Source organism: Trachurus japonicus, chromosome 9 (assembly GCF_045865225.1).
Source record: "Trachurus japonicus isolate A0001 chromosome 9, Traja_1.0".
Lineage (NCBI taxonomy): Eukaryota > Metazoa > Chordata > Actinopteri > Carangiformes > Carangidae > Trachurus > Trachurus japonicus.
In genome coordinates, this window is record NC_140915.1 from 25,553,199 (window position 1) to 25,566,599 (window position 13,401).

Sequence of the window (13,401 nt, forward strand, 5' to 3'; positions counted from 1 at the left end):
AGTAGGAGCAGGCAGGAAACATGGAGAGGTACAGCAATGAGCAACAAGTTCTTTGAGCACCACGCCATTGTCACTGTGTGGCAGTTCTACGAGATGGGGAAAGCCCAGGTTTTAATTGGATCTTTTTATCCTACCTGACAGCAAAAAGGTTTGTTTTTTTTTCTGTTAAGAGAGAATTCAGTCATTGATAAATTGCAAATTTTGAAGTGCAATGTGGTATTACTGCTGTGATTCAATAATTATCCTCCCCAGAAGGAGCACCTTCTCAATCTATAGCCACCATGTTGAAGTTGCTGTAATCGGTCAGAGAGGCTGTTCTCTTACTGACCACACAGTGTCACTCTGGCAAAGAAAGAAAACATAATGCAATGGACTTTTTTTCCCCAGGTGGTGCTCACCACAATCTTAGATGACTGGAAAAACATACTGTTCTCAACAGATGTATTCACTAAATATCATAATTCACCTCAAGAGAAACAGATTTTGATCAGATTTTAATTAAAAGAAAGAAAAAAGGTTTCCTTCAGTGTACGTGACAATGATTTTGAGAAGCAGGACAGCGTCTCTTGTGGAGAAGTAGACTCAGTAAGCATCATGGAATGGGAAATGAGGATGTTCTGCGTCTCTCCACACCTTTTTACCGTCCCGCTGTGGAGGAAAAACAACAGATTAGTTATGTCAGCAGGACGACAGGCGTCAGGATGTGTGACACAAAACACATCAACAGCTCTGCCTCTGAGACGCAGGGTGACTCCGCTCTGCAGCAGCTCAGACAGGGCAAAGTTTAAAGCCATCATAGAGTCTCGGCAATAAACATTTTTGCACTGAGACTGCTGTTATAAACGAATATAAACAAGTCAGTGACTCACCTCGACGGACGGGACAATGAAGCGCTGGTTGCGGTTGAAGGATTCAATCAGCTTCATGTCGTCCTCTGACAGGGAAAAGTCAAACACCTGCAAGTTCTGCTGGATCCTGGAGGGAGTCACGCTTTTAGGGATACACACCACACCCCTCTGAACGTGCCACCTGTAGATGTCACGCAGGTTTGCTTATTACAGATGCACATCATACATTCATTCACAAAATAACCATCACCAACAACACACCTCCACGTGAAATCTGCGTATTCTCTACACATTCCTGAATTGCAACAAAAATAAAATGGTTTGTGACTCTTGATATGACAATGAGAGCTCTGATTACACATATACAGTCACCATACAGCTGATGGCCATATCATTGAGTGTATATACAGCTGTACCTGTAAAGGAACAAAAGGACCTCCACCCCCCCCAAACCCAGCCACCAGTCAATCAAGTGTACTAAGAAGTAATTTTACTGAATTAACAAGTTTTAATTTAATCCTGGACTATCCATCCCAGATTTGTGTGTAAATGTCCATTTTACCATTTATTTTATATATTAATTGTTCATATGAAGCTGTTTCTGCTCATGTAATCCAAGGTTAGAAGAAAACTGAAGGATTGATTAGTACCTGAGTATGACGTGGGCAGGTGTTTTCTTGTATCTCTTGGCGATGGCTCCCAGTCGTGGATCCTCCAGCAGACTTGGCTCGTCAGGAGAGGCCCAGGGTCTGTCCCCGCTGCCCAGGGGACTGTAGGCTGTGACATAAACTGACACCGACCTGAGGCACAGGTACAAGCACTGTGACCGAAACAGTTGGGACATTGTTTATGTTCATGGTGTTCAGCTCAGAGAGAAAGAAAAACGTTAAAGTCACTGACCGACAGTGTGACAGCAGATCTGCTTGAGACAGATAAGGATGGCACTCCACCTGTGGAGCAATAATAGACGATATACATTCACTGTAATCAATAATAACTTATAGATTTATTTATTCTGGTGCACGAGAAAGTCACATTGCACCTGGTTGATGACAGGTTTGTGTTTGGCCATGCCGATGATGTCGTCAGTCTGCCTGGCGTTGAAGTTGGACAGGCCTATAGCCTTCACCAAACCTTTATCCACCAGACTCTCCATGGCCGTCCAAGTGTGTCTGTAGTGTGTATCAGAGTAACAAATGCTTCCGTCCTCCCGTCGGGGCATCAGCTCCTTCCCCGGCCTAAAGCACAGACATGTATGTAGTTTGTCATTTCACTCCCACATTGATCATGGGCCACTGGGTGACAACCAGGGGGAGATGCAAAATCAATTTATTGTGAGTGAAGTGAAGTGAAGCCGGCCTCACTGGAAGGCCATGGGCCAGTGTATGAGGTAAAGGTCCAGGTAGGTGAGGCCCAGGTGGGCTAAACTGGTCCTGCACGCCTCTTCTACATCCTCCGGGTCATGCTTGGTGTTCCACAGTTTGGACGTCACGAACACCTCCTCACGACGCAGAGCCTGAAGTCGACAGTATGAAGGATATACAGGGTATACAAAACAACAGCAACAGAGAAACACGCTGATTCACTGATAATCAAGGACTTTGGGCCCAATAAAAACATATCACATAATCTTCATATTTTTCAGGGCCCCTGTCAGTCACAGGTTCTTAGACTCATCCTAACTTTTCACTCCCACACAAAGCACCGGACCATGACCCTCATGTTGAACTTAAATCTCAGTCGTGACCTGTTGTTAAACTGAGTGTCAACATTGAACACAGAGACTCTTAAACACTATGTCAAAACTCAGGAAGCAAAGTTATTTGACCTCATGGTTATTTTATAAGCTCAGTTCCAAAGAGCTCCAAAGCTCAGTTTCAAAGACAACATGGATTGAAAGTTTTTAAAATGCTGAGGTCTAAACCTCTATCAGTGAGGTGCTGATGGACACTAATAGAGTATTATAGATGAAAGCTTGAGAAAACAACTTAGGAAATAGGCCTTGAGTTGAGGCTGCTGATTCCAAAGCCAAAAATGAAGCGTCGGGATCAAAACAAGCAGAGTCTCTCACCTTCCCAGCACCGACCCTCAGAGCCAGCGCCTCTCCGACCTCCTGCTCGTTGCCGTAAGCAGCAGCACAGTCGATGTGTCTGTAGCCACAGTCCAAAGCTGCCAGCACTGCCTGCTTCACCTGAGGAACACATGGACAATGATGACACAGTCCATATATACACTTTCTTTGTAATGTTTCAAGCAAAGCGTGGGTGTAGTGTGTAGTTACAGTTGTACCTGTCCTGGAGCGCTCTTCCATGTGCCAAGTCCGACCATGGGCATCTTCTGCCCCGTCGAGAGAGTCACAAAGGTGTTCATGTTCCAGCTCTGGAGACCTGACAGGACAGAGACAGTGACAGAGGAGGTGAGGTGAGGTGAGGTGTTCACTCTCCTACAGAAATGGACCCAGAGGCCGTCCAGTCATCATGACTAAGTCCTAAAATACTCTGTTACTGATTATCACTCACATCTAAACTCATTAACTCTCCTGTACTGTACTGCAGCAGGAGTTGATGAGCCACATCCATCACACATGCAGCCAACAAAAAAAAGTTCACATTTTGTGACCTGCTTTCTACTATTATTTGTTGTTTTTTTCACTCTCTGAACTGAAAATGATGCCTTAGTGGAAAGATATAAACTCTCTGCGAACCCAGCCTCACAGCCAGAAATAGCTGATGCAGCTATACGGCATTAGTCACAGTGTGGTGTTACTGCAGCACATCTCAGAAAGCCTTCCCATGCTGCTCTAGTTGTCTGTTTTATCCTAACCATACACACACACACACACACACACACACACACACACACACACACACACACACACACACACACACACACACACACACACACACTTTTAATCAACCAGTGCAGTCTTTTCACATGATCAGTCTCTTAACACACGTCACCTGCCCTGACTGTCACCTGACCATACTCCTGACCGATCTTCTGAACCGACCGTGTAATTGACTAATGCACTAACACAGTCAGTAAATAGTACACAGATAAAACTCAAGAGGATAAGAGTTTTATTATTTTTTGGAGAAGACATTCCTACCTCAGACCAGAGATCAGCTGCTATGCATCTGGATTTGAAAGGGCTGAGGTCAAAGTCTGTCCTCACGTGTTTATCTGTAACTCAAACTGGTGGAAAACGTCCAAACTCCACAGTGTTCCTGCCAAAATAACAAACAGTTACATGTACAACCAATTTGTAATCATCACACCGATCCCAAATTACAACTGATAATGAATACACGTTTGACTTTCAACATGGTGGTGAAGTTATCTTGAGACATGAATCACGAGAAGGTTACTTACATCCTTGTTTACAAGATTATAACATTATCCATCCTGCGTGCTTGTGTTACATGTAAACACTGAACCACAAGTCAGAATACATAGATAGATAGATAGATAGATAGATAGATAGATAGATAGATAGATAGATAGATAGATAGATAGATAGATAGATAGATAGATAGATAGATAGATAGATAGATACGTTTATTGGTCACATGCAAAGCTAAAACCAAGGTTAAAAAAACAGTGCAGTGAAATGCAAAAAACCAAGCTCTCGACTGTAATAATACAAAGACAAATGACACACTGTTAACTTCACACATTTGGTTTTTATTTATCTCCAATTTTGAAAAGATCATAAATATTGTCAAACGCACATAAGCAGTGACAGTGAGTCTTTCAGCAGCAGCACATGTGCATTCTGGTTGGAGCCACAGTCCAGCGTCCTCCGAGGCTCTGAGAGGCAGGACGCTCACACACTCACTTCATTCAAGTCTCTTTCAACATCTCCTACATTTGTCAGTATCTTTAATGACATAAAAAGTGCATTTTTCAACATGTTGCATTCAAACATTTCCCCATACACATGATATATATGACCTACTAGGACTGTCTGCATAAACCACACTCACACATACATCTTATCTGTAAACTACAGTAGGAAGAGCTGAAGTGAGCTTTCAGCTCCCCCTGCAGCTGAGACAGAGAACAGCTGCTGCAATATAACAAAACCTGTTTCCTAAACAGGCTTTTTCTACTTGAAAAAAACAAAACAGACGCAATGTTTGATGTACAGATGTTACAGAGGACGGAAGCAGTTGTCGAATCACAAACTGAGGACTCCATGAAATCAAAAAGTAGACTCCACGGTGGTCTATTTTTGCTCACAGTAGCACCGAGACATGGCCTTCAGATGGCACAAGAGAAAGCAGAATATATATACAACAAAGCTGGGTTTCCCAGAGGAATGTCAACTACTTCAGTTTTATCTCATGCTTCAATCCCTCTGGGAAATCAAACCTGTACTTGTATGGCACTTTACAGGGATGTATTGGCAAAATTTAAAAGTCTTGTTATCAGATCTCTCCTAAAAAACACTTCCTTGTTTGCATACAGTACCATATTATGTTGATTTATTTTACATTGCTTTACTTACTTGTGTTGTTTTTCTATGATCACCAGCTCCCAGTAGTCACATCTAACACAGCACAGGGCATCGTCTGTTGTGCACTCAACATGGCTGGTTGTTTATATTAGTGTGTATGTGTGTGTTTACATATGTGGTATGACACTGGGCTAAGGCACATAAATGTTCCTCAGATATCGAGCCAGGCTTTTCAGTTCAGAGCAGCCGCACAGCTCAGATGGGGAAGCACCCATATCATGTGCAGATTGTATTATCCAACACTGCTGTTACAGTATGTGATTGTCACTCTCAGATATTCCAATGCAATTGAGACATGCTATTACTATTTGGAGTAATTTCAGGACTTTAAGTGCATTTTGGCACAGAATACAACTGGTTATGGGGGAGACAGATCATACTAAAAAGCAAACAGCCTACACACTGCAAGCACAATGCTTTATTAGACTGAAAGCATGAGAAAAAGCAGGTGGCAGTGGAAGTGTAGTGTTAAAACTGGGGATTACGCTGAACACACTGAAGCTGCTGGTACACTCAAGGTAAAAATAAACCATTGAAACCTCCTTTGGAAAAGAAAATGCTGGAAAAAATGTTTCTTTTAAAAAATATCTCACGCTTCATCCTATCACAAAAAGACGAGGATCAGAGAGTTGGACAGCATATAAAACCACTGATAAATCCGTAAAAAACAGAGTTAAGAAAAGAAGTTCCGGTACAAGCCACGGTTGTGCTTAGACCATCCTCAGCACCTCTCCGCTGCACGGGCGCTTGTGTGCTTGGGCCAAAAGAAAAAACAAATAATTACATCCTGATCACGCCGTTTGTGTTGGCATTTTTTCTTCCTTCACCCTCCCACTGTGACGTCCCTACAAACCACAGCCACAGTTTAAAGCTGTGTGCAGTAACACAGGATATGGGAAGGTTAATTACAATAGGGGTCAAAATATATGAGAAGAGTGGATGATGGACTGTAAAGGTTTGTGTTTCTGGGTTTTAGTCTGGAGTGTGTGGGGGTTGGAGGTGAGTCTACCTATGACTGGGGGAGGTGTTGTCTGATAATCTCTCTGGACTGCGGGGGGATCCTGTCCGGAAAACGGACCGAAAACTCCACAATGAGATCACCGCGCTGTGAGGGGTTCTTGGGGAAAGGCAGGCCTTCCCCTCTGAGTCGCTTCACCGTCCCCGGCTTGATGATGTCATGACAGGGAAGGGAGATGACACGGTTTTCCAGCGTGGGAATACTAACTGTGCAGCCACACAACGCCTGGAGAGGAGAGGGAAGAGGAGATGGAGAGGGTTAATATCCTTAGTAGGAATGAAATGCCAAAGCCATGAATATCCCAATGACTTCATGTTTCCATGAACTAAAAACTTTAGTTTATCTTCCCTAAGTACGTCATCCTTGTATTTTCTGTGTGTGTGTTCATCATGTGTGTGTGGTATGTGTGTGTGAGAGGAGGCAACTGGCTTTCTGGACAAAACATTTATTATATGGACTACAGCACAGTGGGGTCTACAGAACCACATTTAATGGGAACATTTGAAAAACATGACTTGGCAGTGGAAAGGTTTTCCGGTCTTTATGTGTCCACGTCTATGAGTGTGTATAAGTGTGTTAGTGTTGGAGGGGGCTACACATTGCACAGGGGACTAATTTTAGCAACTGTCTCATAGCCGAGGCTAATGAAGTGAGGCAGGAATCGGCTGAGCTTGTAAATAGTTGGAGGGCTTGTCAGATGGGCTGGCAGGATGAGGAGAGAGAACACCCCCCCAAACACACACACACACACACACCCTAAGCCTCACCTCCTTATCACAACGTCTGATGCATCCAGTCGGAGCGTAGAGAGCGCTAAACTAAACACAGACCTGTGGTCACGACTTCACAGGTTTTCCGGTGAGCATCACTCATGAATAGAGAACTATTTAAATCCAACTCTGTGAATGAACATCCTGATAAATAACAAACTTCCCCTGTATAATGCATATAAAACAACTTCTGCAAAGTTATTTGTGACACAAAAAAATTCAGCAAATATATACAATAACGTTTTGGAGAAAGGATTGTGTATGACCTATAATTCAGTTGGAGTGTAAGGGTTAAGTTAAAACTTTTACTTTTCTTGGTGGTGCTGGATGAAAAAAACTTTGTTATTAATCATCCTTTTTGCAACATGGTATTCTGAGCAAATTTCACACCTGCATTTCTTCATATTAGGCTAAATGTATGAAAGGCTTTTTTACTTTTAATCATCTAGCTACTTTTATTACGTTTATGGCATTTACAAGAACTGAGAATACAACTTCTTAATCCTCTCCAGTAACTCACAATTTCAAAGTGGTAGTTATAGGACAAACCTGGGCATGGCTAGCTGGTTAGCACGCTAACTTCAGTAGAGGAAGTGATAGAGATAGGAACAGTTTTTTTGGTGCGTAAGTTACTAAGAGCTGAACTTGTAACATCTTCTGATAAGTAAGCAGCGGTTCATGCTAGGTAGCCATAGTAAAAAGTTACACATAGCACCTTTAAATTCATTTGACTGGTTGTTCAGGTATTTCAGTCTGGGCCAAAGTGGTGATCGTTTAAAAGTAGAAATGAAGCTGATGTGAGCAAACCAGTTTGAGTTATTTTTGGTGGGTGGAGAAATTGTGAAATCATGTGTAAGAGTAGGCTAAGTGTAAAGAGCGGGGCAGAGTTGAGTAGACTTCAAATGAGGCTGGTAAAAATGGGTCTGCTCTATTTAGGAAGAACTTCTTGCTGATAACTAAACTTAGCATACTTTTGGATCAAAGCCATTAAACTACATGCTACTTCAGACCGAATAGAAAAAGGAGCCAGAAACACACAAACTCCAGACACCATTCACCTCAATGCAACCAGCCACTCATGATGTAATAGTGACTTTGCCTGTCTTGCCACTTGCTTAACCTCTAAGACCCCACTCCATGTCATTATGTGGGCAATGTCGTGTTAAGACAGGTGGGGGATTTTCATGTCTCGTCTGGTGTCTTTTTTTTTCTTTCTTTTTAACAACAGCAGTTGAAGTTGCAGCTGCTTCAGAGTTTTCCAGCCATGACATCATCGTTCCCCCTTTACCCTCCTCGATGTACATTGTGGGGGGTGATGGTGGTTTTATAGCCCCGCGCTGTGATGGAGGCCAGTGACTCATCCTCTCGTTACGAACACTTCCATTCACTAACACACAGTCTTACACACGGAGACAGGTTGCCATGACGCTCGACACACACCGCCAGCTGATCTGAGAGCCCACTGATTGCATAAGCCTCAGCTCAGACTACATAGCGCTACAAACTTACACAAACAAACACACACATACACTGATTTTGCTATATTTGTAAGAACACACTAAATCTTCTTCTTGGGTGATCAATTAAACAATAAATATCTACCTGCCTATTGGACCATCGCCTAAGATGAACTCGTTGTTATATGCTTAACTCTATGTTTCCTGTATACTGGTGGCTGTATTTGATAAATCAGAGGATTAAAACATAAGCTGCTAAAAAAAATGCACATAAACAGTCTCCTATGCATTTCTATATCATAACACAAGAAAGCGTCCACTTAGCCTTTAAAGCCCAGCAGCTATAGTTAGCACCTACGTGTGTTTGGACGTGGGTTTTTCTACTGAGCCGAGAGCAGCTGTGACAGGAGCTGGAAATGCAGCGCCACAGACGATACCAGCAGCAGACTGCAGAGGTATCATTAATGCCAGAAAAGAGCTACCCTATAGATCCAGGTAGAGGTTAGTTTCGGGGAAATCAATGTGTCAAAGTCACAAAATCAGGGCTCTGCAGGGCTGGAAGTTGCCTCTCCTCCCTGTGCCTTCTGGGAGTTTACAGCAGCACCAAAGAAGCTAAACAAGGCAGCTAATCAGGGCACACTTTGGGCAGAACACAAAACTGAGCAATCAAACAGCAGGGAAATCTTACACCAGTCGAAATATGACAAAATAACTACATATGCATAATATGTGTATTTCCAATTGTCAATAAATCTTAGCCACCCCTGCATCCCCTTCTTCTTTCTGCAAGTGGAAACAATTGCACTTGCATAAGATTTGCCATATTGTAGTCTATGTGTCGGGTCGGCTGGTGTGCAGCGTGTAGCTGGTGCTGAGTTTTCACTGCAGCATTTAGCATCACATCTTCAGGGAAACAGAGCAGAGCAGAGCAGTGGAATATGAGCTCCTATTTGCTTTGGATACAGAATCATCTGACCCACTTCCCTAATATTCCCCCGACACACCTCCCCTCCCCGCCACCAGCCCCAATCCACATCTTCATTTCTCTCCCCCATCCCGTTTTTGGCTGCATCACTTATTAAGTCTCTTATCTGGCTGCTGTAGGCGCGCAGGGTTTTAGCTGTGGGAGCGCTGTGCAGGTCTGATCAAGTACCAACCCCTACTTAATGTGACTCAACAAACTCTCATGTGCTCTTATTAACCAGGCCGTCTTCCGGTCTGCGCTGTGTACTTATGTTTCACAGTCAGTGCAGCTTTTAGAGCAAAACTGTTCAGGCTTGAGCTGAGAACAAACAAACTTTCCCCCGACATCTCCAACTCTTTGGCAACACCTGCCATTAAAGCAGCCATGTGGAGAGCGGGCCGAAGGGTGGCATCGCTTTTAGTTCTATTAAAGCCCGTGCAATTCATGGACGGAGCGGAGCTGTGCTGGACCCGTTGCCCTCGTACTGTAGGAGCGGCTAATTAAATGTCCTGCCAGTCACAGTAATAGCATTCTGGATTGTCACCACTGTCACACCGCAATCCATCTTTAATCAAGTGTGTTTGCAAATTTCGCTTGAAGATGCAGAAGTGTGTACGCTTGCATGTATGTTTAGGCCTGTGTGTAGCTTTACGTGCCCCTGCCACATGTGTGTTTATGTATAATGTATTTGTTACGGTGGCAGAGAACAAGAAAGGACGATGACTCTACGCCGGTCGCACAAGGACACCACATTCCTGCTGCTTCTCTCGCACTGCAGTGACAGAAACTCTGCTTCCACTGATCTTGCCCTCCAACAACAATCACACACACACACACACACACACTCACACACACACACACACACACGCTCCCCAGTATATTTAGTATGACCACCCACCCAGGACATAATCCTCCTACCCTTAAATTAAACTCACACTTTCTCATCTCCTTCACTGTTTGCCCATGGTGAGTGACAAGACTGATATGAAGCAGAGTAATAAAACAATTCACCCAAAACTTTGCAGCCTTGTAAATGCATTAAATTTCTGCCTGGTCTGCTCCACGGGGAATCAAACTCCAAACCTCAGCAACATTAGCTCTGTCCAAACGCAGGAGGCTAAAAACAGACAGATAGAGAAGCAGAGAGCAGGAGAGAGACGGGTCAGGTGAAAATGGGCAGACGCACCTCTTTTAGACTGATCTTCAAGTTGTAAATGATGTTGGAACCGTCTCTCTTGAAGTGGGCGTGACCTTTGTCTTTAAGCACAAAGGCTATGTCGGCAGGAATGTTCTCGGGGGTCTCGTCCCCCTCCTTGGGGAAGGTGATCTTGGTCCCTTCCTTCCAGCCCTTCTTGATGACAATGTTGAGGATCTTGTCCTCGGTCCTCATGCTCCGCCCGTCCGGGTTCAGCCTGCGGCGGGTGATCTTCATGCGCTTGGTGCAGCCGTGGAAGATCTCTTCCAGCGAGACCTTCAGCTCGTGGACCACCGGGGGGTCTTGCTGCTTCCGGCCGGCCCCCAGGCGCTCCGACGGCACCCCCCTCCTCCTGCGGCCCTCTCCCGGGAAGCCGTTGTTCATCCCGCCAGGAAAGCCGAACTGTCTCCCAAAGTGGGCGAAGGGGTCGTCCTCATCCATGTCCATGTCCTGCTCGCCGTCGTTGTTGTGATCGTTGTGGAAGGAGAAACCGTTGGAGCGGCTGTGGCTGCGGCTGGAGCCAAAAAACATGTCGAAGGGGTTGGAGCCGCCGAAGAAGGAGGCGAAGGTGGCATGGGGGTCTCCGTGGAAGGTGTAGTGGTACGTTGAGCTGCCGGGAGCACCTGAAGAGCTGCTGCCTCCTGTCTTCAAACCTGAGAGTGAAACAAGAGAGAGAGAGAGAGAGAAATGTGAGGCCTCACGCACACACTCCAACACCCACAACAAACATTAATCTCAAATTAGACACCAAACGCAGGGAACTGCTCTCGGAGAGGACTCAGAGTGTGGGTAACAGCAGAGAGGAGAGTGAAGCCCACGTGGGCAGGAAGAATCCCACAGCATCACTTCCAACAGAGCTGCTGCCGGAGCAGCTCATGAAATATCAGGTCACTTGGCCCAACGCACTCACACAAACACACACACACACACACACACACCACACACACACACACACACACACACACACACACACACACACACACACACACACACACACACACACACACACACACACACACACACTTTTCCAACAAGACATGTACAAAACACCCACGAATGCAAACAACAGCAGTCGCTGCTATTCATATCTCATCCACATCATGATCTTAAGCCATCTGCCTGTCACCTAACACACACACACACACACACACACACACACACACACACACACACACACACCAGTTATCAGTTATACACACACTACAGTGGCAGCTGAGGTAGACTGTCAGGTATTAGAGCTGGTAAGTGTTAATGACATGTACCAGATTTAATAACAACAGCCAGTCATACACACACGTTCCTGTGCTAATGCAGCACCAGTACTTTGCTGACTGAAGCCCACCTGAGTCCTCCACTGTGATACTGGACACTGAGTGTGTTCCCATTTCAATAACAACTTAATCCATCATAACGCCTGTCCAACAAGGCTTCACTAACAGGGCACTCAGTGATCCTACACAGACACAGACACACACACACACACACACACAGAGAGACAGGACCAAACTCAGAGACACCACCACCGACCCCCCACTCCTCACCTTCCTCTCCCAGCTGGTCGTAGACGACCCTCTTCTTGGGGTCGCTCAGGACCTCGTAGGCCTCTGCTATTTCCTTGAACTTCTCCTCTGCGTTGGCGTCCTTGTTCTTGTCAGGGTGGAAGCGCAGCGCCATGCGCCGGTAGGCCTTCTTGATCTCCTCCTCATTAGACCCCTTAGGGATGCCCAGGGTCTTGTAGTAGTCCTTCCCCATAGCTGTGCTGCACGCATACACTCAGGAGTCACTGGCACCCCCCGCCTCCGATTCACCTCTGGCCGTGGTCAGTCACTGGTGAGATGGAGGGCTCACTGTTAGGGTCTCACAATGCAGAATGTGCTCTAATAGTCTCCTTCAGGGCTTTTACTGTGAAGTCTGCTAGTGATGGATGGAGATGGGAACACAGAGTACTGGTTTTATCATCTGTTGCTATGGGGATGTGGTTGCTGTGCTGATGTGGAGTCAGGTGGAGAGTAGAGGAATCCCCTTCATCTGCCTCCGGAAAGGACCTCTATCACATAGTCTTTATCTCACATGCACTCATTTTCAGAAGGAAGGGGGAAAAAACTAACTGATTTGCCGCGGTAAAAAAAAAAAAAAAGAAAGAAAAAAAAATCGATCTCTTATCTGATTGATCTTCCTCCTGGAAACTCAACCTGTCGGCCAGAAAAAACACTTTCACTCTGTTTGACCGATCTGTAGGCTAATTAAGCTGTTATAGACAAAGACATGCCAGTATGGCTACACTGTCAGGCAGAAATAAATCCCGATCATTTAAAAAGGTGTAGGCTAATAATATTTCAATCAACATAGGCTACCGCTGGGTTATGAATTTGAGATGTGTTCAAATAACCGATAGTAGCCTAGGCTATGAAAATGAGAAAGCACAGTTTAAAATGAGAACACGGGATCAGCAGGGGCGATGCAGAAGATAGGAAGAAAATGAGAATAAAGTCAAGAAAATCCTACCAGATTGCTCAGCAATTAGTAATGGTGAATATCAGATCAACATGGCCCGGCTTCTCTCTCTCTTTCTCTCTCTGTATCTATCTGTCTGTCTGTCTTTCCCTCCTTCAGCTCTGTGCCCGCCGCTC

The 13,401-nt window shown here is 44.9% G+C and overlaps 2 protein-coding genes across 2 annotated transcripts; both read right to left on the reverse strand.

Moving 5' to 3' along the window:
• Positions 1–150: 150 nt before the first annotated feature.
• akr1a1a (aldo-keto reductase family 1, member A1a (aldehyde reductase)) lies at positions 151–3,230 on the reverse strand. Its single transcript, XM_085786955.1, has 8 exons — positions 3,138–3,230; positions 2,920–3,039; positions 2,213–2,364; positions 1,891–2,086; positions 1,749–1,798; positions 1,499–1,648; positions 870–1,029; positions 151–648 (listed from the first exon to the last, which is right to left on the reverse strand). The coding sequence occupies exons 1-8, from the start codon at positions 3,216–3,218 to the stop codon at positions 583–585; spliced, it is 975 nt and encodes a 324-aa protein (XP_085643081.1). The 5' UTR covers positions 3,219–3,230; the 3' UTR covers positions 151–582.
• A 1,281-nt stretch (positions 3,231–4,511) lies between these two features.
• dnajb5 (DnaJ heat shock protein family (Hsp40) member B5) lies at positions 4,512–13,401 on the reverse strand. The gene is made up of 4 exons (XM_085786956.1): positions 13,277–13,401; positions 12,313–12,598; positions 10,763–11,424; positions 4,512–6,610 (listed from the first exon to the last, which is right to left on the reverse strand). Exons 2-4 carry the CDS (start codon positions 12,521–12,523, stop codon positions 6,377–6,379), a joined length of 1,107 nt encoding a protein of 368 aa, XP_085643082.1. The 5' UTR covers positions 12,524–12,598; positions 13,277–13,401; the 3' UTR covers positions 4,512–6,376.

Bases quoted from the DNA above. Each gene is read 5' to 3' on its own strand.
- akr1a1a (XM_085786955.1), bottom strand. From the start codon at position 3,218: ATGAACACCTTTGTGACTCTCTCGACGGGGCAGAAGATGCCCATGGTC. The intron at 2,365-2,919 runs GTGAGAGACTCT...TGTCGACTTCAG, and splicing joins TGAGGGTCGGTGCTGGGAAG to GCTCTGCGTCGTGAGGAGGT. The intron at 1,799-1,890 runs GTGCAATGTGAC...ATTGCTCCACAG, and splicing joins ACAAACCTGTCATCAACCAG to GTGGAGTGCCATCCTTATCT.
- dnajb5 (XM_085786956.1), bottom strand. From the start codon at position 12,523: ATGGGGAAGGACTACTACAAGACCCTGGGCATCCCTAAGGGGTCTAAT. The intron at 11,425-12,312 runs GTGAGGAGTGGG...TTTCACTCTCAG, and splicing joins CGACCAGCTGGGAGAGGAAG to GTTTGAAGACAGGAGGCAGC. The intron at 6,611-10,762 runs GTGCGTCTGCCC...TCTCCTCTCCAG, and splicing joins TGAAGATCAGTCTAAAAGAG to GCGTTGTGTGGCTGCACAGT.